At 46.9% G+C, this 27049-nt stretch overlaps 10 protein-coding genes across 11 annotated transcripts; 2 read left to right on the top strand and 8 right to left on the bottom strand.

The window, feature by feature from the left end:
- Positions 1–532: 532 nt before the first annotated feature.
- Positions 533–5160, top strand: BDCG_06789 (the record flags this gene model as incomplete). Of its 2 annotated transcripts, XM_045422539.1 has the most annotated exons (6): positions 533–1040; positions 1157–1353; positions 1423–1648; positions 1721–2041; positions 2145–2439; positions 2574–5160. In XM_045422539.1, the coding sequence occupies 6 exons, from the start codon at positions 972–974 to the stop codon at positions 2600–2602; spliced, it is 1137 nt and encodes a 378-aa protein (XP_045281832.1). The 2 variants fall into 2 exon arrangements, with proteins under 2 accessions (XP_045281832.1, XP_045278162.1); XM_045422538.1 differs by having other exon boundaries at positions 972–1040; positions 1157–1648; positions 2574–2602.
- Positions 4214–4764, bottom strand: BDCG_06788 (uncharacterized protein; the record flags this gene model as incomplete). Its single annotated transcript, XM_045422537.1, has 2 exons — positions 4214–4706; positions 4755–4764. 2 exons carry the CDS (start codon positions 4762–4764, stop codon positions 4258–4260), a joined length of 459 nt encoding a protein of 152 aa, XP_045278161.1. The 3' UTR covers positions 4214–4257.
- Positions 5077–6180, bottom strand: BDCG_17389 (uncharacterized protein; the record flags this gene model as incomplete). The annotated part of the gene is made up of 1 exon (XM_045426520.1): positions 5077–6180. The coding sequence occupies one exon, from the start codon at positions 6178–6180 to the stop codon at positions 5077–5079; it is 1104 nt and encodes a 367-aa protein (XP_045281831.1).
- Positions 6181–6284: 104 nt separating this feature from the next.
- Positions 6285–6740, bottom strand: BDCG_17388 (uncharacterized protein; the record flags this gene model as incomplete). The annotated part of the gene is made up of 2 exons (XM_045426519.1): positions 6285–6621; positions 6730–6740. 2 exons carry the CDS (start codon positions 6738–6740, stop codon positions 6285–6287), a joined length of 348 nt encoding a protein of 115 aa, XP_045281830.1.
- Positions 6741–7351: 611 nt separating this feature from the next.
- On the bottom strand, positions 7352–9965 carry BDCG_06786 (glutamine synthetase). Its single transcript, XM_045422536.1, has 5 exons — positions 9000–9965; positions 8672–8928; positions 8567–8619; positions 7781–8470; positions 7352–7682 (listed from the first exon to the last, which is right to left on the bottom strand). Exons 1-5 carry the CDS (start codon positions 9424–9426, stop codon positions 7652–7654), a joined length of 1458 nt encoding a protein of 485 aa, XP_045278160.1. The 5' UTR covers positions 9427–9965; the 3' UTR covers positions 7352–7651.
- Positions 9408–11964, top strand: BDCG_06785 (glucose 1-dehydrogenase). Its single transcript, XM_045422535.1, has 7 exons — positions 9408–9726; positions 9782–9962; positions 10101–10189; positions 10250–10789; positions 10888–11071; positions 11213–11663; positions 11739–11964. The coding sequence occupies exons 3-6, from the start codon at positions 10143–10145 to the stop codon at positions 11267–11269; spliced, it is 828 nt and encodes a 275-aa protein (XP_045278159.1). The 5' UTR covers positions 9408–9726; positions 9782–9962; positions 10101–10142; the 3' UTR covers positions 11270–11663; positions 11739–11964.
- Positions 11965–12465: 501 nt separating this feature from the next.
- BDCG_06784 (Rad21/Rec8 N terminal domain-containing protein) lies at positions 12466–15433 on the bottom strand (the record flags this gene model as incomplete). The annotated part of the gene is made up of 7 exons (XM_045422534.1): positions 12466–13305; positions 13390–13989; positions 14051–14537; positions 14642–14776; positions 14864–15004; positions 15158–15194; positions 15415–15433. 7 exons carry the CDS (start codon positions 15431–15433, stop codon positions 12466–12468), a joined length of 2259 nt encoding a protein of 752 aa, XP_045278158.1.
- A 1555-nt stretch (positions 15434–16988) lies between these two features.
- Positions 16989–19955, bottom strand: BDCG_06783 (protein Arg-6, mitochondrial; the record flags this gene model as incomplete). Its single annotated transcript, XM_045422533.1, has 3 exons — positions 16989–17044; positions 17164–17404; positions 17499–19955. 3 exons carry the CDS (start codon positions 19953–19955, stop codon positions 16989–16991), a joined length of 2754 nt encoding a protein of 917 aa, XP_045278157.1.
- Positions 19956–20371: 416 nt separating this feature from the next.
- Positions 20372–22225, bottom strand: BDCG_06782 (vesicle-associated membrane protein 4). The gene is made up of 3 exons (XM_045422532.1): positions 21795–22225; positions 21264–21495; positions 20372–21135 (listed from the first exon to the last, which is right to left on the bottom strand). Exons 1-3 carry the CDS (start codon positions 21900–21902, stop codon positions 21119–21121), a joined length of 357 nt encoding a protein of 118 aa, XP_045278156.1. The 5' UTR covers positions 21903–22225; the 3' UTR covers positions 20372–21118.
- A 2274-nt stretch (positions 22226–24499) lies between these two features.
- BDCG_06781 (TAM domain methyltransferase) lies at positions 24500–24853 on the bottom strand (the record flags this gene model as incomplete). The annotated part of the gene is made up of 1 exon (XM_045422531.1): positions 24500–24853. One exon carries the CDS (start codon positions 24851–24853, stop codon positions 24500–24502), a length of 354 nt encoding a protein of 117 aa, XP_045278155.1.
- Positions 24854–27049: the final 2196 nt, after the last annotated feature.

The raw sequence follows: 27049 nt of genomic DNA, 5'->3' as shown, positions 1-27049 counted from the left end.
CCAGATCTGTAATTCGGAAGGGGCGTATCCATACCCCCGTACGGACTACTGTGTACGAGACAGCTGAGTTACGCGCTATGTTTCAGATAATTCAACAGAACAAACAGCGTTTGCTTGGGGGTGGTTGAATTTGATCGCCACTACTCTGTACGGGAGCAAGGTGATAGTCTCACGGATTGTGTTTCTTCTAGCACCCCTCTCTCACCAGATATATCGCAAATGATTTCACGGAGTACAGAAGAAAATGAATGAATGGTATTTACTAGAGTAAACTGACGACTGGTTCGGTTCTGTACCGGGGTATGTACATACAAACCGGTTGCATGTGTGACGGTAATCGAACAGGGTACGGCGTATGTATGGGGTGATACAGAAGTCAAACATCGCCCAACACAGATCCCAAACCAACCAATACGGTGTCCTACGCTTTTACCTGCCTCGGTACTATTCTTACCCAACCCTAGACTGATAAATACGCTGTAATGACGAAAGATACGCCGAACACTGCTGATGAAAACGCGGGCAGGTGACGCTGAAAAAAACCGGAAATCTGTGAAATAAAACCTGACCCCCACCCCGAGTTATAATACCTGACAGAACTCTTCAACTCTTTTTGACCTCGTTCAAAACATTCAAAAACACCAAAACACCCAAAACACCCAAAACGCTTCCCAGCATTTGCTAAATATTTCCTCGTGTTGTACGCAGTATTCGTCTGCTGTATTCGGTCTCCGCCTGTATCCCTCGTTCTCGTGTGTTATCTCGCTCTGTTTCTTCCCTCGCCCTCTTGTTTCCGCTGTATCTCTTCCCTATAATCTTTCCTCCCTCTGCTGCCGCCTTTCTGCCCGCCCGGCTGCCCACCAGGCACCGTGTCTTGTCCCTCCCCTGACTCTCTTCTAACCGTCAAGACGTCGTCCCTCCTGGATCCGTCGTTTCTCCTTCCGCATCGCGTTGCTTTCTCGAATAATACGATGGGTCGCACCGTTGACCAAGAGGTCCACGCGGCGTTCGTCGAGTTTCGTGCCAAGGAAGATGATAAGGTGAAATTTGCCTGTATTTGCTTGTAATTATCGTGGGTAATAATAATTACGAACAATAACTTTACTGACCAGATATAATAAACCACCCTTTGCTGGTGCTCTGTCTGTATCTATAGTGTCTCTCCGTTCAATGCATATACTGCCAGCAGATCAGAGCAAAGAACACGAGTCGACAGAAGCAACATCTACTCGAATGTCCCGCGCTTCGCGGCCATAATCCTCCCCATCCGCAGTCCGCCCCTACCAATGGCGTAGGTCCCGTCAATGGCTACGGGGCGGCTCCAAACGGGCCTGCTGGTGGCCCCGGTGCTGGGTCAGCGACAGCCACCCTCCCCTCTGCCAGTGGCTCCATGATGGCCAATGGAGTTAACCCTCATAGCAGTGCTCTGCAGACTCCTATGCAGAATCTCTCCAGTCGCCCGTCTCTCCCTTCGCAAGCTGCTCCTCCCCCTAGCGCATCCTCCGCAGCTCCCCAGGCGCAGCAACGAGCCCACAGCACCCCCAAGTCTTCGAAGCAGCCCAGGCAGAGCACCTCAAGCCTGCCGGCTCCCCCTCTCGACGATGTACACGCCGCCTTTGTTGAGTTCCGCGCGAAGGAAGAGGATAAGGTGCGTAGGATCCACTCGCGCGAGTAACCGCATACTGGATTGTGTATAAGACTGACTAGTTTGCAAAAACAGTGTCTCTCTGTCCAATGCATATACTGTCAACAAGTCCGTGCGAAAAATACGAGTCGACAGCGCCAGCACCTGCTAGAATGCCCGCCATATCTCAATGTGATGAAAGACTCCATCCCCGCCAATAACCTCCAACACTCGTTCCCCGAAGGGGATATTGCCCGCTCTCTCCAGCTCCCTATTCCCACATTGGAACTTGACTTCCGTATGAGTCTCAAATTAAATCCAACGGTAACAGTTGGACAGGGCCTCTGGGGACAAAGAGACTGGGTCACGTTTGTTGGTGGTCAATGGGCGGGAAGATGGGGTAAAGGAATTGTTCTGGTAAACTATTAAGCCTTCCTTTAACACCTTTTCCTGACGTTTTTCTTTCAATCTCTCTTTCTCTCTCCAAATATATAGACTAACTGCATCCAACCATTTTCAGCCCGGAGGACAAGATTCGCAGGTCGTCGTCAAGGAGCTATCCACACACATTAAAGCAAACTACCTGTTGCAAACTGCAGATGAACCGCCAGCGTTCATCGTCGCAAAGACCACCGGCTGGATGACGGGCGCAAAGGACGTTTTGGAGAAACTCGCAGACCCATCTATGGCCGACTCCGTTAACCCCACCACCTATAAATATCGCATTAACATATCTTTGGAGACGGGCGACGAGCGCTACGCATTCGTCAACACTGTCATGTGGGTTGGTAGTGGTTGCCGTCGTTCCTCAGAGGGTAAGCAAAGACTTCTCATATTTTTTGTATCGTTTTTACGACCATTATATAATATATATATATTTCCCTCTCGTAGTCGACAACGCGTTTTATCTGTTCTAGTGGCTAACTCCGCTATTTTTTTTACCGAACAGTTATTTTCGATGCTTTCCGCATCACCTAAATGGAACGAGCGACGATCCTTGTATTCGTTCCCTGTGATTTGATTTTATATTTTTACTTGGCTTTTCTATGTGGGGTAAAAGCTAGGATTTTACATCAAACAACTTTCTCTCCCCATCCCCTATTCACTATGTCTTTTTGAGTCGAAACAGGATGGTGTCAGTGGCGAACTTAGGACGATGTCTTGATGTCTCGATTTTTTTTAATATTTATTTTCAATTTGATCTCTCGGGGCTAAGAGAAACTGGGCCTCTTGCCCGGGATGCGTTTTTTCCGTGCGCTTTAGTGATGGGGTGATGATATCTTGTTTTTCCCTTTGAAAAATCCTTTTTATTCTCCCGTCTATCTACTTTCTAGTCTTTTTTCCCTTGATCTTCTACGAGCGCAAACAAACAAATACCACCTATCGTGCTCTCATTCTCAAATTTGTGTTTTGATATTATTTTATGTCTCGTCGCCACCTTTTATATTTTCCATTTTATTTACTTTTATCTTCCCTTTTATCTCATGTTATCCTCCTTTAATTCTAGCTTGCTACTATTTTTTTTCGACATGGTTTTGATGCGCCTTTTGCTTCCTTCTCGTTTCCCCCGAATGACTTAGGGCTGTGACTAATCCACCCTGAGACCTAGCCCTCCTTTTTTTCCTTTACCTTTTTTTCCTTTTTCGACTCCTTCCAATCCTCTTATAATTTGTATCTTTTTGCTTATTCTTTTCTTTTCATGTTCAATTCCATTATTTACTATTTAACCACTTCATGTATTGCAACCAGCAGTCTTCATAGTTTGACAACTCTCTACATGTATCTGGAGCATGGTTATTGTTTTTTATTACTAGTGCGACACATACGAGACGCGAGAAAATGTGTAACTAACTAACTGTTAACTAGTGGTTACGTTCGTTGAAGGAACAGCTACTTCAGGTGGTCAAAGTGTGTCTGTCTGTCTTTTTAAACTCCACCCTTCTTCCTTTCAACTCCTGATATCCGCCATGCAGGAGATCACCTGTCCGGCGATTGTCATGTTCTCTTTTTCACCCGGCATCGTTTGCACATATCGGTGATGAAAACAATCTAGCACAGCAACCTTCTTCAAAATAGTTATTAGCACGGACGCTCTTCCTTGTACGGACTGACGAACCCAAAAGCAATATTCACGGTCCAAGGCCAATTCCTTGCACGCTACGCCTCGTGCTGAAAACAGCTCCTTTGAGTGGGCTGAAGCTAAAACGGTTGCTCTTTTATACAACTATCCGGCTTCTAGAGGATAAAATCCCCTGCTTAGGTGGACGACGCCCTATAGGCTCCCGATCTATATAAGTATACTCTGTAGGTGAAAATGCTGTTCAACTGTTGATGGTAGGGTTGGAATTGCTATCTACAGCGCTATATCGCTATTTGTCATGGCAGCTGCGAAATATTCCAGCCCAACGCGCGAAGCAAAATCGGCGAAGGGACGAAGTTTTCGGCCGCGCATAGCTTTGTCAAAACCATCTGCATTATACATCTCATGTGTTAGACAGCGGCCGCCTGTTACTAAACATAAAGACACTGCTCACACCTGCTCTATCTTCTCTTCCTACCGCAGTAGTTCCCAACAAACATGTCTGCGTTTTATTGGGAGCCCAAGTTGCCGGGTATTCTGCAAAGATAGAGCCTTAGGGATTCAACACCTGACTACAGAGTAAATCCTCACACAATTTCCTCCGCGATGAAAAGTCGTCTGCAGATATGGATGTCAAACACTTAACTCCTTCAATCTTGCCCCTGGAAGCCTCACTGCCCATGCCACATAAACTTTCTGTATCCGCGGTCGATTCTGCCACTGTCTCGTACTCACTGTACCAACATCTCCTGATTATGGAGTCGATCATTGGCTCCCGGTTCAACTCTGGAAATATCATCTTTTGTAGCAGATCCATGACAACAGGCCTGTGCTCCTTACCAGAGCGATTGTCACCGACACATTGATCACCATAAACTTCAAATCCATAATTTATTAGATAGAATAGCAAAACAAAGCGCACATTGCTCTGTTCGTGGGACAAGTAGGCCTGTATTTCTTGTGCACAGTTCCTTATTCCACTCCTATGGTGCTCTGGGATTACTGTGCGTATATGAGAGAAGAAATATTTTGATATGGTGGCAGACACACCATGGGCCATGATGTGATACCGATTGCCCAGAATCGCGGGCGCAAGCGGAAATGGGAAGATCTCAATGCCAAACTAGAACGCGCCAATATAGCATTTCAAGTGCCTCACTCCGTCCTTCGTAATCAATTACATCTAATTCTTGTTCAATGGATAATCTCCAAATATATTCGCGGCTTTCCTTCCAGGCCCTTGGGGGTATGGTATGATGTTTATTGGGCAGAAGACCGCACAAACTTAATTTGAGCCAATAACATTTGGATCATTTCTTGCTTCCTGCAGTATCCTTCTCATGAATTAACCCAGGTTTGGATCTGGCCTTCTTTATCTGCTCCCACCAGGGAAAACCTCTCTCTGTAGTTTGTTAACCCAAGGTAGCAGAGGTTGATAGTACTCAGTAAAATATTTCTCTCCTGATATAAGGAAATCTCTTTCATCAGAAATCTCCTCTTTTTTTGCTTTTGCTAGTGCCTCCATGTCCATAAAATTCCATTTCTCAAACTCTTCAATCACCTTGCCTTTGCCTGGCCCTTTGTAATGTATGCATATCCAGAAGAGTACCCAGAAAAATGAGTCAAGAGCATGCATAAAGGTGTGTTTCTCATCTGCTAAAAGAACATCAATTGTTATAAACACTAGTGTTCCAGTTTTTCCTTGATTTCCTGAGAAACCCTCCCACTGCTCCCTGATTGCAAGATCAAGATCAATTAAGAAAGATTTCCATGACAAATTATCTGCCTCCTCATTGATCATGAGATTATTTGGAGAGATATCTCCTTGAAGCAAGCCGGTCTGTTTATATAGGTCCTTGTACCCCTCAATGCATCCCTCCAGGGCGGCAAGCAGGGAGACTTTCGAACTTGCCTTATATATTGGTTTTCCATAATCCCGAACAACGACACGGCGATGAATCCAGTTAGGCATTGAGTTGTGAGTACCAGCTTTTGTTGAAGAAATTGACTGCTGTTTGCTCGGCCGCAGTGATGAATCAATTGAAGTGGAGTAATGCTTCTGACTGGCGACGCCGCCGCTCCCTCCATCCTTTCTCCCAGCATGAGAACCCTTTCTGCTCAACACTGATCTGGAGCTGCTGGTTCTGTAGTTCCCTGACTTTGTGACATCTAGGCCTCTCTGAACAGTGTTGCAGATATCATTGTCATTTTCCCTCACACAAACTGTCTCATGGTGGTAGTACCTTGCCACATTGCTCACTCCTTTCTCTGTTACCTCCCGCAGCAACACTCCCTCCTCCTCGCGCTCCGGATACTGCCACGAATCTTTGATAACGAGAGGCATCCTGGACTCATCTCCATCTAGATGTGCCTTCCAGCAGGTCGTCGCCCGCCCGGTGACACAAGGAGCCCGCTTCACCACTTCTTCAAAAATAAGTCTCTTTATCTGGCTGTCTCTCTCTATCTCGATGTCCATCAGCTGCTCATGCTGAGGTACTCAAGTATCACTGATACAAACTGAAAGCCCTTCTTATTGATATCAAATGACTTGGAAGCTATCCTGCCCAGATGACCAAAATTTCAGAGCCTCATCTTTGATCTGCAGAGGGTGAAACCCAACACAGAACTGCAGGAGTCATGGGCTGTCATAACCTCTCTGATGTACCTCCCCAGGTCAAGCCATGCCTTTGATGGGACATCATATGAGATGTCATTCTTCAGCTCTCCCAGGCCCAGGATCTGTGACCAGTGGCAGCTGGAATCCTCACTGGCATTGGAGTTGTTCACAAAGCCTATGTCCAGCTTGCAGTCTGCAGTGGAACCTGTGAGAGGTTGGTACAGCTGCACAAGTAGCTTTCTTTGAATCTTTTGATCAGCTGCATATTCCTCAAAGAAGCATACTAAGCCTGAAACTCCCCTATGAAGTTGTCAATAAGGGCCGACAGCCATTGCAACACATCTAGTTCCTTGGCATCTTCAGGCCACCCTCTCCAGCCAGTCTCCTCACTGTAAAAAGGATCTTCACCTCCCTTGCATCTTGCAAAAACTACCTGGGCTGTAGGCTCTAGCCACTCAATGGTTCCAAAATATGTCTTGTAGAAACCCGGTATATCCACATACATCATAGCATCAAGCTTCTCCTTCAACACTGCACATGTTTCCTGTACTCAGTTGAGTTGACAAAGCTACTTGTATTCCATAGCAAGGGAGTTTGGAGGAGAGGTAAGGGCAAGTGAGGAGGGGGAGTAGTCTCTGTAACAACATCATAGACTTTGTTCCAGATTGTTTCATCAGATTGTTTGTGGATCAATTTCAAAAGGGGGTGTAGACAATTGATTTCAAATAGGCTTGAGCGAACTTCTGAAAGAAGGGCCAATATATCATCAAAAAGAGTTCCACGTCCTCTGCCAGAAGGAAGCTCAAAACAAACAGGATGGGTTTGTAGAACTGCCAGTAATTGAAGCAGTCGCTTCTTGATCTTGTCAGCACCACAAGCTGAATGCCCAGCACTCAAACAGTTGTACAAATCGCGATATTCTTTTAGTCGACTGCCGATAGGATGAGAAATTATCTCCAATTTCGAGGACGCCATAACATAATAGAGATGATTGGCAGTCAGATAATTTTCTGGATGTTGGTTGTGAAGTTGGTAGCCACGCTAGAACCGAACCCATAACAAGAGCAGTTCCTAGTCATGTGATTGAAGAAACTCGGAGCTAGAAAACAGGAATATATATACGTTTCGTGACAAATACGATGAACTACGAATATATCTACCCATGCATTGAATGGGGATTTTTGAATGGAATGTCAATTGGCCATACGGTTTATACGGTGTATGTCGCTCAATAATGTTCAGGATGGTATATCTATAAAAGCACATTCATAGGTTAACAATAACAAGATTCCCCCGTCCGTCGCCCCTCTCTCTCTCGAAACGCAACCTTCTAAACAGTTTCGATATACCGCTTAACTTCCCTACAACATGGTCCAGGAGTGATTAGCGTTTTCCAAAGGTAATATATATGAGTCAAGAACAGAAAGGGGAACCCCAGAAAGATCAAAACCAAACTCACCAATCAGTCACAGCTTCCTCCCACAGCCGGATCTCATGTTCCCTCGTCCCCCCAAAATGATCCACAAAGGCATCTCCAAAAACCTCCCTCGCAACACTCTCCTTTCGTGTGAAAACGGCAACCGCTTCCTTGAGACTTTTAGCCAACCGCGCCCCTTGGTCGGTTGAGCTGCCCACCTCCGCCCCTCGAGGCAGCGGCGGAACAGGAAGCGCGAGCTTCTTCTCCACCCCGCGCCAACCCAGCGCGAGGATAGCCGCGAGGACATAATGCGGGTTAGCATCTGCACCGGGGACCCGCACCTCAAGACGTGTGCCCTTCGGAGACGAAGTGGGTGGCGTGATGACACGGATAGATGCAGCTCGGTGCTCTAGACCCCAGGAAACGGTGACGGGGGCCCAGAAGTTCTCCACCAGACGCTTGTAGGAATTTATGGTCGGGGCGAAAAGGGGCATGATGTCAGGCAGGCCGTCGAGGACGCCTGCGAGAAAGTGCCTGCCCATGTCGGAAAGGTATGCTACATCGGAATATGGGGGTGAAGGATCGGGTTCGTCGCGGCTGAACAAGTTTATCCCCGTGTCTGAGACAAGGGAGACGTGCATATGTCCGCTGTTTCCCGGGAGTCCCTGCCGTGGTTTAGCCATGAATACAGGTGTTATTCCATATTTGCTGCCAAGGCATTTCACAACGTATCTAGGATTTTGGGATGTTAGTCTTCCTCGCATATCGTATGCTTTCTATGTTTGTAAATTCATGAATCATTGGGGCTGAACTGAATATTTAACTTACTTGAATAACCCCGCGCGATCAGCTATTTCTTTGATCTCTCCAAACTCAAGAGCCTGTTGAAGGTTAGGAATTGCAATACGAAGGTGTGTTCAATGCAAAACATACGGCTTCAAATACGCCAGGACCGCTTTCAGTATGCCAACTCTCAATGTCACACTTAAATTCATGACAGGTGTTGAAGACCCTATAAAAATACTCCTGATTATGCACCGTCCTCGTAAGACTGTAACCAAACATCCCTTCCGTTAGTGGTGGGAGAGCATCCACTGGATTCTCCCTGAGAAAAGTAGCTGTTGATGAAGAGTTTCGTTCGAGAGCATTTGGATTCGGAGGCGCGCGAAATTGATAAAATTCATATTCCGCTGTGAAAAGGCCAATTAGCAAAGACCATTAGGTTCTGGCGCAATCAGCGGGGAAAGTGAAAACAACATACCACCAGCCATAGCTCTATAGCCCAGCTTCTCCATTTTCTCAGCAGCTGTCCTCAACAATCCGCGCGGACAGGCCGATACAGGCTCCTTGGTATCCGGGTCGAAAAAGTTTATCAGAAAAAAGGGTACATTATCCTCCCACGGTATTCTCCGAAAGCTAGTCAGGTCCGGGATTGCTAGCATGTCTCTATATCCATTCTCCTTATTGCTTATCCCTAGCTCCTTGAAATATGTATGATCGTGCATATCCCACCCAAATATGACAGAGCAGAACCCGAATCCATCTTGGGCAATGCTGAGAAACTTCCGCTTGGATACAAGTTTCCCACGAAGGATCCCATCTGCGTCGATTCCGGCGAGCTTTACTTGTGTATCCTGCTCGAGAATTATACTAAGATTATCCAGAGTAACCTCAGTTTCCGGCGACATTTCGACCCCGGTCGATACCGTTATTCGCGAAAGCGGTGAAGGAGGGGCAATCGAGGGGCCGTCTTTTGGGGAACGGGATAAGGCTTTGCGGGCTGGAAATCCACGGTTTCGAGCAGCCACAGTTGATCCCCAAGTTGGCGCGAGAGACAGGGAGGCTGGGGGACTCGCTTATCAGTGCTATTGCAACAACACTCGTACTTCTCCTGTCGGCCGGGATCAAGAATGGGGTGTCGTTTAGCCGGCGGTTGCATCTGCCGGAAACGCGTCCCTCATCGGCTTCGATTGCCATCATGTGATCGGGTAGTTAAGTTAGTTGAACTCAGGCACCGAAAGCAGCTAACCGGTTTTGATTTAGCGGTATCTCGGTGCTCAGTCAATTAGATAAGACAGCGGTGACAACACTCCCCTCCTGAACAGCAACCCTCGTCTTTACTTGTTGTGTGGCCATTGTGCGCGTCTCTCCAAGTTTCCTGGAAGGGGACACGTAGAAAAAGAGCTGACTACGCCCATTTCTACTCTAAATTCCTGGCTCCTGAGTAAGCTCCCCTTACCCGGATATTCGGCTATCTATACCCGATCCACATCCCGCAATGGAATGGGTGATCACAGTTTTAATAATTGAGGATATGTGATTCATTTCATTGATATTAACTTATAATTCTTCATATTCTTAGATTACCGGCCTCGATTCTTAAGAAAAAAGAACATCAGGCGCCATGGGACGACTCAGCGGGAAAAATGCCATCATTACCGGCGCCGCGGGGTAAAGCTCCTTGATCTATGGGAAATGACGACATAGCCATGCTAACGAGACAATTTCTAGCGGCATCGGACTCGAAACCACCATCCTCTTTGCCCGCGAAGGTGCTTCCGTTCTGATGGCGGACATCTCCGAGCCCGCCCTTGAAAAAGCACTCGCCAAAGTAAAGCAACTGGTCCCTAACGCTGTCAAGCTCGAAACCATCAAATGCGATGTGTCGAAAGAGGCCGATGTTAAAGCCATGGTAGAGGCGCAGGACTCGTGGGGTGGATGCGACATCATCTTCAATAATGCAGGCATCATGCATGCAGACGATGCGGATGCCGTCGATACCCCCGAGAAAATATGGGATCTGACTCAGAATATCAATGTCAAGGGGGTCTGGTACGGATGCAAGCATGCAGTTCTCAGCCTGCGCAAGCACAAGAAGAAGAAGGGTAGCATCATCAACACCGCCAGTGTCGTAGGGTTGGTTGGAAGTGCAACTCCTCAGTTGGCTTATACCGCTAGTAAAGGGGCCGTCCTTGCAATGACGAGGGAGTTAGCAATCGTCCATGCTCGTGAGGGATTTAGATTCAACTCTCTCTGTCCTGCACCTTTGAAGTAAATAATTCCTCCCTCCACCACTCACCCTTCTTCTTTTTTTATCATTTGATTTTGAACGAGCACAACTACAGAGCCTAAACTAACAATACCTCCAGCACCCCTCTCCTGCAAGACTGGCTGGGCGATGACATTCCCAAGCGCCAGAGACGCGAAATCCATTTCCCAACGGGCCGTTTCGGCGAAGCGATCGAGCAAGCTCAAGCTGTTCTTTTCCTAGCTAGCGACGAGAGCAGTTTCGTAAACGGCACTGATTTCGTAGTTGATGGCGGAATGACCAAGGTCCGTTACCTGCATATTTAACCTTTCTCTCTCTTCTCTCTTTTTCCTCTCTCTCCCGTATCACGATCTCTTTCTCAGAATCAACCTTCCCCATATAGATTTAACTACATCATCTAACATGAAATATCAATTTGTACATAGGCATACGTGACCCCCGAAGGACCCCCAACGTCAGCTCCCAAAAACAACGCGAGCTAAGTACATCCTACAGGAAGTAATAAATAATACTGCATGATAGATTTCTAGTAATACATAGAATGGAAATCTCCTTCTTGCATTGTTAGAACGACTATCTGCGTGTAAAAAGACAAATTCTGACAAGCCCGACAAGAAATTATTTATATATATATATATATATATATATGTTCATTTCTTTATAAACTTTTTTTTTTTTTTTTTTTTTTTTTTTTTTTTTTTGAAGTAAACCCACCTGGCTTGACTACGGAGTAGATTGAAAGGGTAAAAGAAAAGGTGTAACTTACTTGGGAATACACTGGTAAACCATCATTATTCATCAATTTGGGTACCGTATGGGTATATTTTTCAGTGTAAGTAATTCTGCGGATATGCGCGTACAGTACCATGTACCGTAGTTACGCTTTAACTACATACAATACATCCACGGATCACATGGGAGGAAAACAAAGTTTGTCATTTAAGTGACCAGCGCCTGCATCAGATCTTGAGGACGCGGCAGTCAAGAGATAGAAATAACTGAAACTCGAGCAAATTCTTCCGGAAAAAATGCATTCTCATTAAACGAAAGTACTATTAGGTATATATCAAACCATGAGTCCTGGCAAGAACAATAAGTAAAGCCGATGTAGGAAGATGTAAACGAAATGAGTAGGGGGGAATTAAAAAATAAATTGAAGCAAAAAAAGAAGAAAACGAAAATACAGAAAATACAGAAAATTTCTCATCAAACTTGAAATATTATCACCAGTGCTTGCGTGTGTGTGCCTTGCCCCGTATTTGCATATAGTTGTATTTGCATATTAAATAGGGAAGGTAAGACCGTAGATACATAACAGAAATAACAGTACTGAAATTAACAATAGCGGATATATGCATGCACCCTTCTTGCTAAAAAATGAAAGTGGATAAGTGGGGACGGGAGTGTAACTTAAAAGGGATCCTGCCTCGTTAAGCAAGCTACGAGAGGACAATCAACAACGCGGGAAAGTATTAAAAAAGAGTACTCAGCGACCGGTTTTGTTGTGTAGAAGGGACGAAAATACCAGGGAGAGAGGAGGAAAAGGGAACTTCTCCCACTATTCGTAAATAAGGCGGGTTTCGAAAAGAAAAAGAACACTTCACTTGCTTATCATCCTCAGTTGAACAATCGAAGAATAAAAGGTGAGAAGGAGGGCGTGTATAGCATTAGTCCTCCATCACACGAGCCACATGAAAATTTCCCCGAACTCCCCCTGACCACCCTCGGATCGAATACCCTTTTCCTGTCGCACGTGCAATGCCCCCTTAGTCGCCAAAGTGAGGGTATGAAGCAGTGCTTGCGTGGCGACGATGCGACTGTTGACTGTTGATGGAAGGAGGGTGGAAAATGAAATCTCCACGGTAGTAGTGGGAGCAATAGCATTGTCGTGATCGTTTTCATGACCGCCGCTCTCAACAGTACCAGCAGCAGCAGCTGGGGCGTTTACCTTCTTCTCGCCCGCTTCTCCAATTTTACTTTTGACAAAGTCGAGGAAATTCGCACTCTCCTGATCAAGGGTTGCTGCAAGCCACTGTGACTCAGCGGCCGTTTGCGTATCAACCGCTGCGGAGGGCCCGTAGAGTTCAAAGGAGTCGTGATGATGGCTACGGGTGCTAGCCAATTCACCGCGCCCAGTCACCGAGCTGTCGAGGTCCATGTTATCCCCTAGATTGGATCTTATGTCGAATTCCCCGTCGTCCATGATTGAAATATCCCCCATACCAGGGCCCATCATCCCGCGGCCGGCCAAGGGACTGGCGCTTGTCATCCGCCCCATGCGCCTTCCTAATGCTGTTGTTGATGGGCCGCCCATGACGCTTCCGTCATGACCGCCGCCGCTGGCGATGGAGCGAGGTCCACCAATGCTGGAATAACCCCCTACGCTCGGGAGGAATTGACGAGAGTGGATAGAAGAGCCTGGCTGGGATCCTCGGATTGAGGCGGTGATATTCCATGGCATCTGGGATGAAGCATCGTCGTACATAGGCAGGGGCGCATGGCGGCCTACTTCAATGTCCTGGAGCCGTGGATTTAATTGCTCTGTTAGTTTGATGGAAATAACTCAGCGGTTGAAGAGAGTATATCGGTCAACCTGTCATACCTCAAATCCGATGCCATAGCCATCGTCATGTTCAGCTGCATATCCGCGCCCAATTTCATCCTCCGCAGCTCCTCTCATACGCACATTTCTTTCCTCATCTCCTGAATCAGCGCATTTGTCCTCATCCCAGCTTCGTTTGCGGCGGGTTGTACGAATTTTGGTTCCTGTTAATGCGGCTAGCAGTTGCTCTCCGGAGAATATGTCCAGAGGATGCTCAAAATCCGAAACACCCAAACCAATGTCCACGCAGCAAATTCTGTCCCCCATTACCCAGGATACAGCATTTTTCTTTGCTAGCGTTATAAGCCTATTGTTTTGCTTTAGTTTTGTAGCGAGAGCCATGTTCTGTGCGTAATCTGAATTCCATTGTGCTAGGTCAGAATTCCTCAATTCTGGGGGGTCATCGAATCCCAATGTTTTGATAGTCCTCTTCCTTAAACGCTGCTCCACTTCGGGGGCTTCCGATGATGCCTCAACCACCGGCTCGAAGTTAGGATCGGCAGCGGAATCGAGTATTGAAACCGGATCGCCGGAACCAAAGTTGCTATGCCCTCCATCCCTTATTTCCACATCATCGTGAAGAACCATCTGGTCCTGGAACTGTAGCAGGGGAGGGGGATGTCAGTGCATGCGGTAGATACCACTGTCAAATGGAGCTCACCTGATCTTGAAAAGCTTGATACTCTGCCTCTTCCTCTGTCCTCAGCCTGGAGTTGACGTTGGTGGCACTGCGGCCAGAAACTGCTATGCATTTATCTTTGAGAGTTGGATTCACTGGTAATTCAACTATATTTCCGTCGCCATCGAACTCGAAGTCCGGTTGCAGCAAAACACCAGTCTCTTCTGCGAAGGCAGCTGGAAGCTCAAATTGGGCTTCCTTTCTAACACTGCTGCCGATATCACTGGGGAACCCAGAGGCACCAGCACAATGTCCCCCTATATCGGACGACGAGATGTTTAACTGAAGCTGGCCATCAGAAAATTGGCTAGATTTGCTCGATGGGGCCAAGACACTTGACAAAAGACTGGATTTTCGAGGAGATCCGATGTCTAAGGAGATGTCCAGAACAGATAAATCTACGTTTAATCCTGGGAGCATTAGATCGGGTATAAAGGAAGGGTCATCCGGAAGAACGAGCTGGCTAGGTCTGAAATGGATGGGTTAGTAATTGACTATACGTTTTATCTCAACAAACAAGGCCATGGACTTGATCACGGGAAACCCTGAATAATGGGGGCTACAGTCACATACTTCGCCTTCCCAGCACTGGGATCCAATCCTGTTGAACGGATCTCCCTCAACATCGCTTGCATCTTATCCCGCATTGCCTGTGCGTCCATCAACGCATATCCGCACTGCTGGTGATACACTCTCGAAACCCCGTATCTATAAATCGAAGCCCCAGTCCATTTAGTAGAAGGCCAACTGGCATAAATATCAGAGTGATGATAGGATTTCCCTCCTTAAACTCACAGTAAATTGCCCTGTAACCTCAAGGCCATCGGTGCCTCTGGACGTATGATAGTTTCGCAAGCTTTGGGGACATCGACATCAAGAATGGCCCTGCGATTAACTTTTCTCGCCGCAGATTTTGCACCGAGGGTCGCAACGAGCCTGTAAATGTAGTGTTCATAGTACAACGCATCAGTTAGGGGGTTTTGACATCAAGGGAGAAAATGCATAGACATATGCAATAGAGTAAATCCAACACACGACTACTCGAACGAAAAACGGGACAGGAACCGGGATTAAATAGCATCGACCTACCAAACCGTCGCGACGCCATGCTCGCGGGACGTGAGGACTGCACGTCAGGCACACATTTCATCAGCAATATGTTCCGTCTTCTCTCACAGAGTATGTGATACTGCGCACACATGAAATCCCCGCCGCCGCCCTTTTTTCTTAGCGGTTTCAAAATAACACGTTTGTCCAACCATCGCGTTCCCAACTGCTAAAATTTGCAGTGCATGCGGATTCAGAGCAACAAATCAGGGTGTCTCGAATTGCGAAAAAGCACTCACTCTCATGGCTGTAGAACATCTTGCCAAGGTCATCACCTGCCCGCACTTCTTATCGTGCTGCTTTCGTGTGCAACGCGCAGAATGAATGATATAGGGGTAATTTTGATGTAATGTCTCTTAGCCCAACCTTTGTTAGTATGCTGCAATCGCCTGTAGATATAAGTCGCCCTCTGTCCTCTCTTTACGTGCTGTTCCCCCTAACTATGCTGAACAATAGGGGCAAGGGACTACTAAATGTAGACACCTGTAAACGTAAGTAGATATGATATGTGCGATGAAAAGACTGCACGAGTGTAAAAACGAGGAGACGAGAGGCGTGTCGAGTGAAGATGAGAGAGCGACGTGGCGGAGGAAGAATGAAGTAGAAGAGCCGGAAAAAAAAGGGGAGGGGGGGGGAAACGCGTGACAAGAACCCGCGTTGGGCGGAGCGGAGTCACGGGGCCACGGCTCGCGGAATGCCATTCTATATTGGGAGATGTACATGTACATACTGAAAAGTGTCCTGTACAAAACCACTTGATATATAGGTAGGCTTACATTTAGTTGTCCTTCCTTGATCCGACTATTTGCATAGGACTCCGCCAGCTCCTCGTTCACAGGATGGGGATTATGTAGGAAACAACAAGAGGAAACAGATACCTAATCAAGCAACCAGGTATAGCCGAGTTATCTGATTGATCATTAATTCCCCCTGCCTGTGGAGGTGTCGGAAGCGGGAGAGAGAAAAATTAAGAGGAAAAGGGGGGAGGTTGTATATCTTTTTTCTAGATATACGCCCGAAGATGGTACGCTCACAACTGCCCGTTGCCATCTCCATCCTCCATTCGGCAGGGGAGGAATAGAAACAAAGAATTTCGCAGGAAGGGTATCTTGGAATTTTAGCCTATACCATCTCTGGCCATTTTCTTCTTTTCTTTTTGTTTTTTCTCTTTCTTCCCGAATTACATCTAATGATGAGAAAAATCAGAACAAACCTGGACAGGGGAGGGGGGGGGGGGGGACAACAGCCACGGCCCCAAAAGAAACAGATGTCTATGCATGTGGCGACGACAACGAAGAAGATCAAGCTCCAAGAAATAGAAATTTCTAATGACGCCCAAAAACAGCAAACGAGCCCAAACTGTCAAGGGTGGATAGGTGGAAACGTATGTGGTCCTCTTCCCCTAAGGAAAGTAAGTTGACGAGAAGAAAACGAGGGAGGGGGGAAGGGAAATTGATCATATGTAGGGATCAATTACCGAGAGAGAAAAAAAGAGGGCGAGAGAGGTAGGAAGAGATACCAAAACCAAAATAATTGATTGCCACGCCGGGGTGGGGGGGTATGCGCGGTATATCTGCACAGGGCTCAGTTACACAGATAAGGAGACAACACACTGACGGAAAAAAAGGGTGATATAACAAGGATGATATAGAGACATAACACCGGAAAGGACAAAGAGGATGATCTTGGAAAATCGTTTAAATAGCATGCGCGAAATACTGTGACATGAATAGCCTTTCTTCTTTTTTCTGCTTGTGACATAATTTGTTTGAAACTGGTTCAGGCTAAATTGAGCTCGCTCACTACCTTCGCTTTAGTCCAACGGGATGCCTTCGTATTCTGAATATCCAAGTGCGAGATTCATGTTTTCTAGTTTTGGCCAAGTGTTAGCACAAAACTTTGTGTGTTATATCAACACAAAATGTATCAAGCTCAAATGGTTAAATAGAACACGAGAAGAAAAAAAGATATGTAGCTAGGAAACTTACGAAGACATTGAGTTGCTGCTCCTTTCAGCAGATTATCAATCGTGGCGCAAACGACCACCCTCTTCCCTCCCGAGTGGACTGCGAAGCCTCCAACCTCAACTCCGTGGCGACCGGCGATGTTCTTCACAAGTGGCGCCTCGCCAACGACTTTGACAAGCTTCTCGCCAGCGTATCTATCCTGGTAGAGATTACGGATGTCACGGGATGACATTGTGTCCTTTAGGGGGATGTTGATGGTGTGCTATACAAAAATATGTCAGCCAACCGCCAGAATAAATAAGAACACAGAGATATTAGGATTCTTTTTTTTTTTTTTCCCTAGAAAAGAAACATACATGAATACCCTGGAACCACGACGCGACATGAGGAATAAACGCAACCTCAACGCCAAGTTGTGTGCTAATCTCCCGCTCGTGGATGTGGTCGGTCAAACTATACGGGATGAGGTTGTTGGTAAGGTGCTCGACATCATTCTTCGGACTGGGCTTCGTCCCCGCCCCCGAATACCCAGACACACCGAAAACAGTGGGTCGCCCATCAAGGTGCGGAACAAGGGGCGCGATGCCTACTTGGGCAGCCGTGGCGTAGCAGCCCGGGTTGGAAATGCGGAGCGCTTGAGCGATGGAGGCACGGCTCACTAGCTCGGGCAGGCCGTAGGTCCAGCTGCTGTCAAACCGGTAATCAGCGCTGAGGTCCACGATGACGGCTTTCTCCTTGTCGACCTGGTCGATGGCGTCGACGAACGGCTTGCAGACGCCGTTGGGCAACGCCATCACCCAGCAATCGACGTCGCCATTCTCGGCCATACGCCGTACATCGTCGGCGCTGAGGTTCTCGTAGATGATTTTTCGTTTGCTGTAACCTTGCAGCTCTTGGCCGGCGAGTTCGCGGGAAGAGACGTGTCGGAGATCCATGTGTGGGTGTTCGTTCATAAGACTGATGAGAGCGCGTCCCGTGTATCCCCGCGCGCCGATAAGGGCTACACTGGAGGGCTTGGTGTTCGACACATTTTTCTGGCCAAGAGGGGGGTTTGGGTTGGTGGTAGTATATGATCGAGAAGACTGGTAGTTACCAGCGCCAAATGGTCGCTGTCTTTCCGCACGGAGGATGCTCGACGCGGGAGAGGTTGAGAATGTGCGTTTCTGTTGGCCTGCTAGTCCAGGGGCGACGGGCTGTCCGGACGCAGCCTGTGCAGCCTGTTGGAACTTGGACTCGAGAGCATTACCGCCAAGCATGTCGCTGCCATGTTTGCTGAATTCCGCGATGAGCTCTTTGATTTCGTCACCGCTTTCAATACCACTCCAGAAGAGCACTTGACCACCGCGGCTCAAACTCCCCTGGGCTTTGTCAAAGAACCATGTTAGGTTTTCATCATTCTCATTAACGGTCCAGACGAGCTTGGGGAAGTCTTTCTGGATACTGGCAAAAACATTATCCGCAACTTGCTTCAGCCATCCAGCCTTGGTAATGCTGAGAGTCGTCAATTGAGCAAGAGACGAGCCAGGCTTTGGAGGCAAAACCACAGCTAGCGCTTCCATAGGCTCGTCCAGGTAGGCCTTGAACTCGCTGTTTTTCAATGACTCCACATATCTATCAACGGTGGCTTTGGCATCCAATCCCTCACGGTCACGGACGAGGGCATTCTTAAGCAATTTAATGTCCTCAAACTCATCCAGGGAAGATTTGATATGAACCTTGTTGCCTCTGCGGATCAAAGTCCCCGCTCCGGTATCCGTAAACAACTCCTTCTGCAGATCCGCAGGATGGATGATAGCCACGCTGGACGTTCGAGGAAGATCCATAAGCAGCTCTTTCATTTCTTTGATCTTTAGTCTGGTGCCATGACGCACCCACCACTGCTTCATCAGATGATCGTACTCCTCATCCAGGTTAATGGCAGAGATCTTCTCGCCAGTATCACCATTAAACAACCCTCCCTTCTCCGCAAGATAGACAATTTTCAGCGGCTGCAGCGCCCTCGCAAGCTCACCAGCAGCCACGTCCGCGTTGACATTCAGAATCTGACCCTCGGGTGTCTCAGCCATGGAAGTCAAGATGGGCAGGCATCCAGCGTTAATTGCAGCCTCAATGGGAGCCTTGTTAACGCCATTAATCTTGCCGACCAAGTTATACCTTTCCTTGTCAAGATAGTCCGCCGAGAAGACGCCCGTGGTAATCGGTCGAGCCCGCACACCCAGACTCTCCAGCTCCTCCACCAATTTCAGATTCTCCTCCAGGAACAACGACCTCGCAAGCGCCAGCGTCTTCCCATCCGTAACCCTGATCCCGTCTTCGAATTGCGGTTCTACTCCGGCAGCTTCAAGCATTTTATTCAGCTGTGGCCCAGCGCCGTGGACGACAATCGGATAGAGCCCGACATGGTTGAGGAAGGCAAGAGCAGACGATAAAGTCTGCAGATGCTCTGTGATGATGGCCCCGCCAACTTTGATGACGGCGAACTGCTGCGAAGAGACAGAAGTGAAGTGGGATAGGTACTGCTGGACCTCCCTCTTGGACCCAATGTTGCTCAGTAGCTGGACAACGGTCGAGCGGGTGGAGAGATGCGGCGGCAATTGGGGGGAATAATGGCGACGTTCAAGTCGGGAAGAAGGGGAGGAGGAGGATAGAGACAGATGAGACGACGCGGCTGTAAGAGCAGTACATGCTGGAGTAAATCGCCTGGTTGCTGCTGAGGACAGGAGTCGTCTGGCAGGGACGGAGAGGGATATGAGGGGGTGTGCGAGAGCTCCATGCGCACCGAGCCGAGCTGCTACCATCTTGCTGACAAACATGCGGCAGCTTTCAGAGAGGTAAGGCAATGCTAGAATAGACTATAGCCAAATTGAGTACGGAGAGATTAGATGCACCTTGGTATCTTAATGGAAAGGGTGGCAGACGGGATGTTGTGGTTTTTTGGGGAGTTTGTTGAGGGTAAATTTTTGTGAACTGGAGGGATAAATATGACTGGACGTCGAGGTGGGCCGTTCCCGGAGCTAATCTGCGCAAGCGGTAAGTTACAACAGAGCGAGGGACAGAGAAGAAAAAAAAGAAAAAAAAGAAAAGAAAAGAAAAACTACAAAATCCGCTTAAAGTCTCCAATAATTTTATCTATCAGTAGAAAACTGAAAAATCAGATGTTGACGCTGGCTGGGCTTTTGGTCAAAATTTTCAGGCTAGAAAAGTTGTCGCTTCGAAACTCAGTTTTCTGGGGCAAAAATGACGGAGATTGATTGATAAGATTGCAAGACCTGTGTGGAGCCATTGACTTTTTTATAGCGCTATGATTCCAGAACGTCTCCTATTGCCGTGTCTAGTCTAGATTTGGATCTTCAAATTTCATGTATTACAATTAAACCCAGGATTCTGCAAGGGGGTACATTTTGACTCTCCACCCAGCCTTGCAGCGTCTGCTATCCCTCACCGCTGGTTCAACCATTGAGTGGCCTTACAGTTCACTTGTATGCTTGATTGTGGGGCTTTTTCACATTTCATTAGTATAGCTTCTAGCAGCAAGGAATGACACACAAGAATGAGAGCGGGAAGGGAACAACAACTTAAAATCGCCAGTATCATATACAATTCCATTGCGTCTACCCCTAGGCCACCCAGTTCGTTTTAACGTTTGTTTTTTTCACGGGATCTGGCCAAAAAGCTCGCGCATGTATCAAGGGGAAGGGTAAAACGCAAGGGAAAACGAACAGCATAAATGACCAAGAACAAAAAGGGAAACAAGAAAAATTAAAAAGCAACTTGCGCCAGGACAAGGACATGACAGGAATAACAAGACAGAACAAGGAGTATCAAAAACCATCGGACACAAAATTCATCGACCCGAAGGAACGCAATCCGTGAAAACCAGCCACTTCGCTACCGACGTCAGAGGGAGTACAGTTAGGGAACGGACTAAGATCCGTGCTTGAGCGAGCATGCGTAAGAATGCGACCGCCGGCCCAAATTACTTATTCAATACAACTACAAAGTACAGTTAGTTATTAAAGTTTCTACGCACCAAAACAACGTCCGCCAAGGTGATAAAAAGACAGTGCTGGAGATATCCGAGCCATCCAGGAGAGTGGGGGGAGAAAGGGAATGTCACATACCAGAAGGCACAATAATAATAACAAGCAGAATAATGATGCCGACAATTATGCATATGCGCATCTTGAAGTCCTTCCACCACATCTGCTTTCTCACTCTGTTGGCGCCGCGACGGAATCCCTGGGCGGAAACAGCCAAGTTATCGGTCTTGTCTTGCAACGAATCGAGATTTTCGCCGCGCTGCGAGACTTTATTGATGTTTTCGCGCATTACGCCGACGGTATCATCGATTTGCTAGAAGGAGAGAAACGACAAGGATAATGAAGGTCAGCGAAATGGATTTTTTTAAAGAAGTAAGAGCGAATTATTGTTGGCTAAATCGGAGAGGGGAAAAGGCTCTCTCTCTCCTTCTCCCACAAATCGATGGATAGAATCAAGTCCATCGACTTGCGAAAGAGGGCCATAACGGCGCAGAACCTTCTCGATTTAGGCGAAGTAGTTTCCTGCGATCGCAAATTGAACGGATGTTGACCTGAGCCGCGCACGCCGGACAGTTACACGAAGGAGAGGGGGGGAGGGGGAATAGAACCCACCGCTTGGAGCGCTGCTGTTCTCTGATTTCCACCATTTGCACTGTTTCCTGGCGGTTGGTTTGATCCGGAAGGGATATAAGGATCGTAGGGTTGTTCACGGTCGGCCATGGCTGATGAGGAATGTGAAGGGCTAGGTAACAGCGATTAAGAAGGGGCCGGTTGCGTGGCAGTTGGATAACAACAGCGATCTTTTTTTCGTTGGCCAGCAAAGATAAAAGCGTTACGTCGAGAGCGATGTTGTGGTGTGTCTGGGGATGTCTTGTCTCTGGACTGCACACGGCGGGTATCACGGGGATAGCAGTTGGGGGATAGAGGCAAAGGCGGAGGATGGGAAACGAAATGAAGCTGATGAAGTAGTTGGAAGTTGATTGAAGCGATGGGCGAAGCGATGGGGGTTCTGACAGCCAAGACTTTCCGGATCTGGACTGGGCGTGTTCCAGAAAAGTCTGCTTATATAAGCCCATCCCCGTCTCCACCGCGTAACCTTACTGGTACTGTATTTCACATGATATTTTACGCGCGTACGGATGTTACCCGACCCTGGGAAGAAGACCTATATATGTATGGTACAGGGCTGTGTATTGAAAGTTACATACGGCGCGGCGTTGTTTCCAAAAATACCCCCAACACAACCACCCCCCACAAGGGGCTGGATGCGGTTTGAGGAACAATGAAACCAAAACACTCATTATTGACTTGACCAAATCATGGAAGAAGGAAGCTCCTCGCTTGCTTGATGGACTGGAAGTATTGTGCAGCAGCATATATGTATATATGTATGCGTATGGATGTGCAAAAAGACCTTGTGCTCTAGGCCTGCACTTCCTCATCTGAATCGTTCGATCCAATATTATGATTCCTACTTGGCTGGGGCTGAGAAACAATGGACACCAACCAAGCAACCTATCCTAGTGTTGGCCTGGATACAAAAGAGCAGTTTAGATGCTATTGTTGTTGTTCTTAACTATTGCTCTGGGAGAAAAGGGGCTCTTTCATTCCTGGACATGGTACAGTAATTTTACTTTCTTTTTCCCTTACTCTTCCTTGTTGCGCTTTTTATCTATTTATCTGTTTTCTTATTTCTGTTACACTTCAAGGAGTTGTCCAGGATTCTTCATCTTTGTGTGTTTTATATACTTGAGGCTTGAGCGCAGTGCTAAAAATACCACAACATTCTCCCTGAATGAAAGAAAGAAGCCCTTTGAAATGTCTTGACGATGACGTGCCTTTTGAGCCAGGCACAGCCTTGTCATCATAGACAACAAGCAGACCTGAAATACCTTTCTCTGCTTCATATATATCAGCCCTTTTGTTGAAGGTCATACTTTTGGGCCAGAGCCAAATCTAATACCCCTCAAGCTCAAGAAAAAAGTTGGCCTTGAATTTTCACAGAACTTCTTGATATACAAAGGAGAGAACATTTAACTAATCACTCCATACTTGAAAGAGTCTGTTGTGGACAAACACTAGAGCTATGGGTGGCTGGAGATAATAACTTAATATTTACTCCGTAATGTTTTTTATCTTAATTACCCTCCTTCAGCAAAATAAAGAATTATAGACATGTCTATCTCTATAATGGCCATAAAATCCATCCATCATTTTTTTAAAGAAGTATGAGATGCAAATTTTGCTATGAACAGTCACACTGAACAGCAATGAACTCTTGGGAAGCCACAGGTTAATATACATAATCCATGCTCCTGTTGTCCTCCTGGCAGTTGAAACATAAATACCCCAGGAGACTGGGAGGGGAAAAAAGGAGACGATACGGGCCCAATTGCCTGCTGGTGTTGTGTGTTGAAATCTCCAGGCAAATTTACGGACCTGCTAGGGTTCGGTTTCTTTCATTTCTAGGGTATAAGAGGGAGCTGAGGGTTAGCATGACTGTTATTTATTTATTTATTTCTTATTAATAGCTCCCCCCAATGAAGAAACTCTGCCTGGTTAAGATGGGCCAGAATCGAACTGCCAAATTGAGGTGATTAATGATCTTATAAAACTAATAGGTGCTGGAGTTCATACATAAGTGTGTTCACTTAGCATTCATGGCGTCGCTGGAAATAACATATATAAAACATGGCCTTGAGAGAGTCGGACACCAGCAAATGTAATATTTTCTTTCGTACCCTGACAAGAACAGAAAATAATTCAAATCACGACTTTTTGTTCTTGAGAACGGTTCCCATTTCACATAAATAGGCGCTTTCTAACCTGCCAGATCCTCTCAACTTTCAAGCCCTCTCGCTAGATTCTAGTTTAATTCAACTGCTGTGGGATATCTCTAAGGCTAACCTAACCAACGCCTAATTTTTAACTTTTTCTGTCACCCGCGGCCCGCTGGGGCATTCATCTCCGGCGCAGTAGCCTTTGGCGCCGTCGCTTTTCAACCCCTAGATAATTGCGGATCGTGTCCACTATGTATTTCCCGTTTCAACGGGTTTCCATGAGTGCACAAACACACAAACCTCTATTCACAGCCCTTTCACGCCGTCGGTTTCCGTCCATACACAATCGAAAGAGGCACATACGAATGAATAAGTCCGATCCGCCATGGCTTCCCGCAGCTTCGCCAGCAGCACTTGCACCTCCCTCACATCCCAACCCATCACCCACGTCAACAGCGCCAACGCCCACCCATCCACCCCCTGCAGACACTCCAGATAATAAAACTTACCCGCCTCCTTGAGCGCCTTCTCCTTCGGTCAGGTGCCCAGGGGCATCTTCAACTTCGTCTCCGTGACGTCCACAAAGCCCGCCTTCTCCATCTCCTCGCGCTGCCGCTCGATGATCGTCGCCGTCTTCCCTAGCCGCTCGCCCGCTTCGCGGAACTCGCGCTTCATCGCGTGCTTCTCGGCGGCGGGGATCGAGCCGTCGTGGCATTCCAGCCACACCGCCCGGTTGAACACCTGCACGTAACCACCGGGCTTGGTGGTTCGGTAGCACTGCGCGAGGAACTGAGACCAGTCGGGCACGCAAGCGAAGAGGTCGCGGGCGTGGATGAAATCCATCGAGTTGTCCTCGCAGGTCCAGGGGTATTCGGTGAAGTCGTCGATCATGAAGGAGACGTTGGGGGGCACCCAGGTGGGTTGGGTGGGGGATAGGTCGGTGCCGATTACTCTGGCTTGTGGGTGCTCTTCGGCGAAATCGATGGCCTACGCAGGTATGCCCCGGTGTTTTCGTTAGTGCCGCCCTAATATTTTAGTGGCATTCTAATGTTCATTCTGGGGTGCCGCGTCTCTAAATATCCTCATATAATATAAGAAGCAAGCTTCTCATTCATTATTCTTATTCCATACGTACGCGATTCCTATACTCATTATTATCATTCTCTGATTCAATATGGACTTATTTGCTATTGCACCTCCACCATCAGAACCTCCTGAACCTCCTGCTACTCCTCCAAAATGATTGACCCGCGATCAACATCAAGATATCCTTCTTCTTCACAGACTGAATTGGACCTATCAAAAGATCTCTGATCATCTTGAGATTACTTATCATGGAGTTCAATACACCTGTGAAAATGAAATAGCTACTTCTAAGAAGCATACTGGCTGTCCTAGTCAACTTTCTGAGGAGCAGATGAATAAGATTATAGAATTCATCTCTGTCTTCAAAATCAACTGTCAAAGGTCATATAAAAAGCTCATTGTTGTTCTTCATCTTGAGGTCAATGAGAAGTGTCTGAGAAGAGCACTAAAGAGAAGAGGTTATTCTCACAGAATAGCTCTACAAAAGTCACCTCTATTCATACATGTTCAGAGTATTTCACTTCAGTGAGTATTGAAGCATCAGAATTGAATATTTGAGCAGTGATCTGTCATTCTTTGAACTGATGAGACTTGGGTTAAATCTGGCCACTATACAAGAACCTGGGTAACTCACAGAGCAGGAGAAGCACTTGATCCTACCTGTATAATGGATAAGATTCAGAGAAAACGGGGGTGGATGTTCTGGGGAGCTTTTAATGAAATTACAAAGAGACCCTGCTTATTCTGGGAAAAGGATTGAGGAATCATTAACAAGGTAAGATTCATCAACAAGATAATATGATTGATTAACAATATTCTAGAAATAGTGCTAATCTATTCTCCTTCTAGACCTCCTATCACGAATGTATAGTCCCTCTTATCCATGGTTGGATACAGATGAATCCTGGATTGAAATTAATACAAGATGGAGCTCCAGGGCATGCTGCAGCAGAGACTTCTCAAGATCTTCAAGAACATGAAATCACCTCTATATAGATTGGCCGCCATATTCACCAGATTTGAACCCAATTGAATCTGTATGGAATCTTATGAAGCAGTGAATACAAGAGAATCATAGAGATGAGAAGAATCTTTCTTCTAATACACTTTAACAAGTGATTAGAGCTGTCTGGGATGCTATAACAGAGGAGCAATTACAAGAACTTATAGCAGAGATGCCAGCTCGCTGTCAGGCTGTTATACAGGCAGGTGGTGGCTATACTAGATATTAATATGATTCTACATTGATTCTATGTATTCTGCTTCATAATGAAAAACGCGCTCAAACGCGAGAATGCCACGGATCCCCCGAGAATGAATGTTAGAATGCCACTAAAATATTAGGGCGGCACTAATGAAAACACCGGGGCATACCTGCGTAGATGCCTAGTTTTTCTTTTTTTTTTTTTTTTTTTTCTTTTTTTCTTTTTTCTTTTTTTTTTAATACGCGACTCAAGACGCCTCTATTACTTGGTGGGACATTATTTTGGGGGGGGGGGGGGGGGGGGGGTTTGCAGTTAGTTACAAAACACTTATGGGAAGGGGGAACATAGGAAACATATCGTCTCAACATACCCGTTCCAGTTCCGAGATCGAGGACTGTCTATCCGTAGCATAACATAGTTAGCATATCTCCTTACTACATAACCACCAATGGCGCTTTTATATGGTTCCAACATCGCCCAATTCTCCCAGTCACAGGCGACCCCCAAAACCAAACAAACAGCAAAATCGACCTCGATGACATCGGTGAACTGTACAAAATGTACGGGAAGAACCAAAGACTGGAGAACTGCAAATATACCTGAGGTTTCTCAACGGGCGCCAGAAATAACTTCTTATTCAGCATGAGGAGATACGAATGATGGGACATGTCTAAGACCTCGTTCGCCTTCTCGTCATTAGGGGCATAGTAGGCGCCGTCTTTATAGCCATGGTATCTTCTCCCTTGCTCAAGGCGATATTTATATATGCTTGATGTAACTGAGGTGGTTTAGCTCT

This window comes from Blastomyces dermatitidis (genome assembly GCF_000003525.1).
Source record: "Blastomyces dermatitidis ER-3 genomic scaffold supercont1.7, whole genome shotgun sequence".
NCBI lineage: Eukaryota > Fungi > Ascomycota > Eurotiomycetes > Onygenales > Ajellomycetaceae > Blastomyces > Blastomyces dermatitidis.
Note: the sequence above shows the minus strand (reverse complement) of the source record. Positions and strands in the feature narration are given on the sequence as shown.

Bases quoted from the DNA above. Each gene is read 5' to 3' on its own strand.
- BDCG_06786 (XM_045422536.1), bottom strand. From the start codon at position 9,426: ATGTCGCCGGAAACTGAGGTTACTCTGGATAATCTTAGTATAATTCTC. The intron at 8,620-8,671 runs GTATGTTTTGCA...AACCTTCAACAG, and splicing joins GTCCTGGCGTATTTGAAGCC to GCTCTTGAGTTTGGAGAGAT. The intron at 8,471-8,566 runs GTAAGTTAAATA...CCAAAATCCTAG, and splicing joins GATCGCGCGGGGTTATTCAA to ATACGTTGTGAAATGCCTTG.
- BDCG_06785 (XM_045422535.1), top strand. From the start codon at position 10,143: ATGGGACGACTCAGCGGGAAAAATGCCATCATTACCGGCGCCGCGGG. The intron at 10,190-10,249 runs GTAAAGCTCCTT...GACAATTTCTAG, and splicing joins ATCATTACCGGCGCCGCGGG to CGGCATCGGACTCGAAACCA. The intron at 10,790-10,887 runs GTAAATAATTCC...CAATACCTCCAG, and splicing joins CTCTGTCCTGCACCTTTGAA to CACCCCTCTCCTGCAAGACT.
- BDCG_06782 (XM_045422532.1), bottom strand. From the start codon at position 21,902: ATGGCCGACCGTGAACAACCCTACGATCCTTATATCCCTTCCGGATCA. The intron at 21,496-21,794 runs GTGGGTTCTATT...CTCTCCTTCTAG, and splicing joins GAACAGCAGCGCTCCAAGCG to CAAATCGATGATACCGTCGG.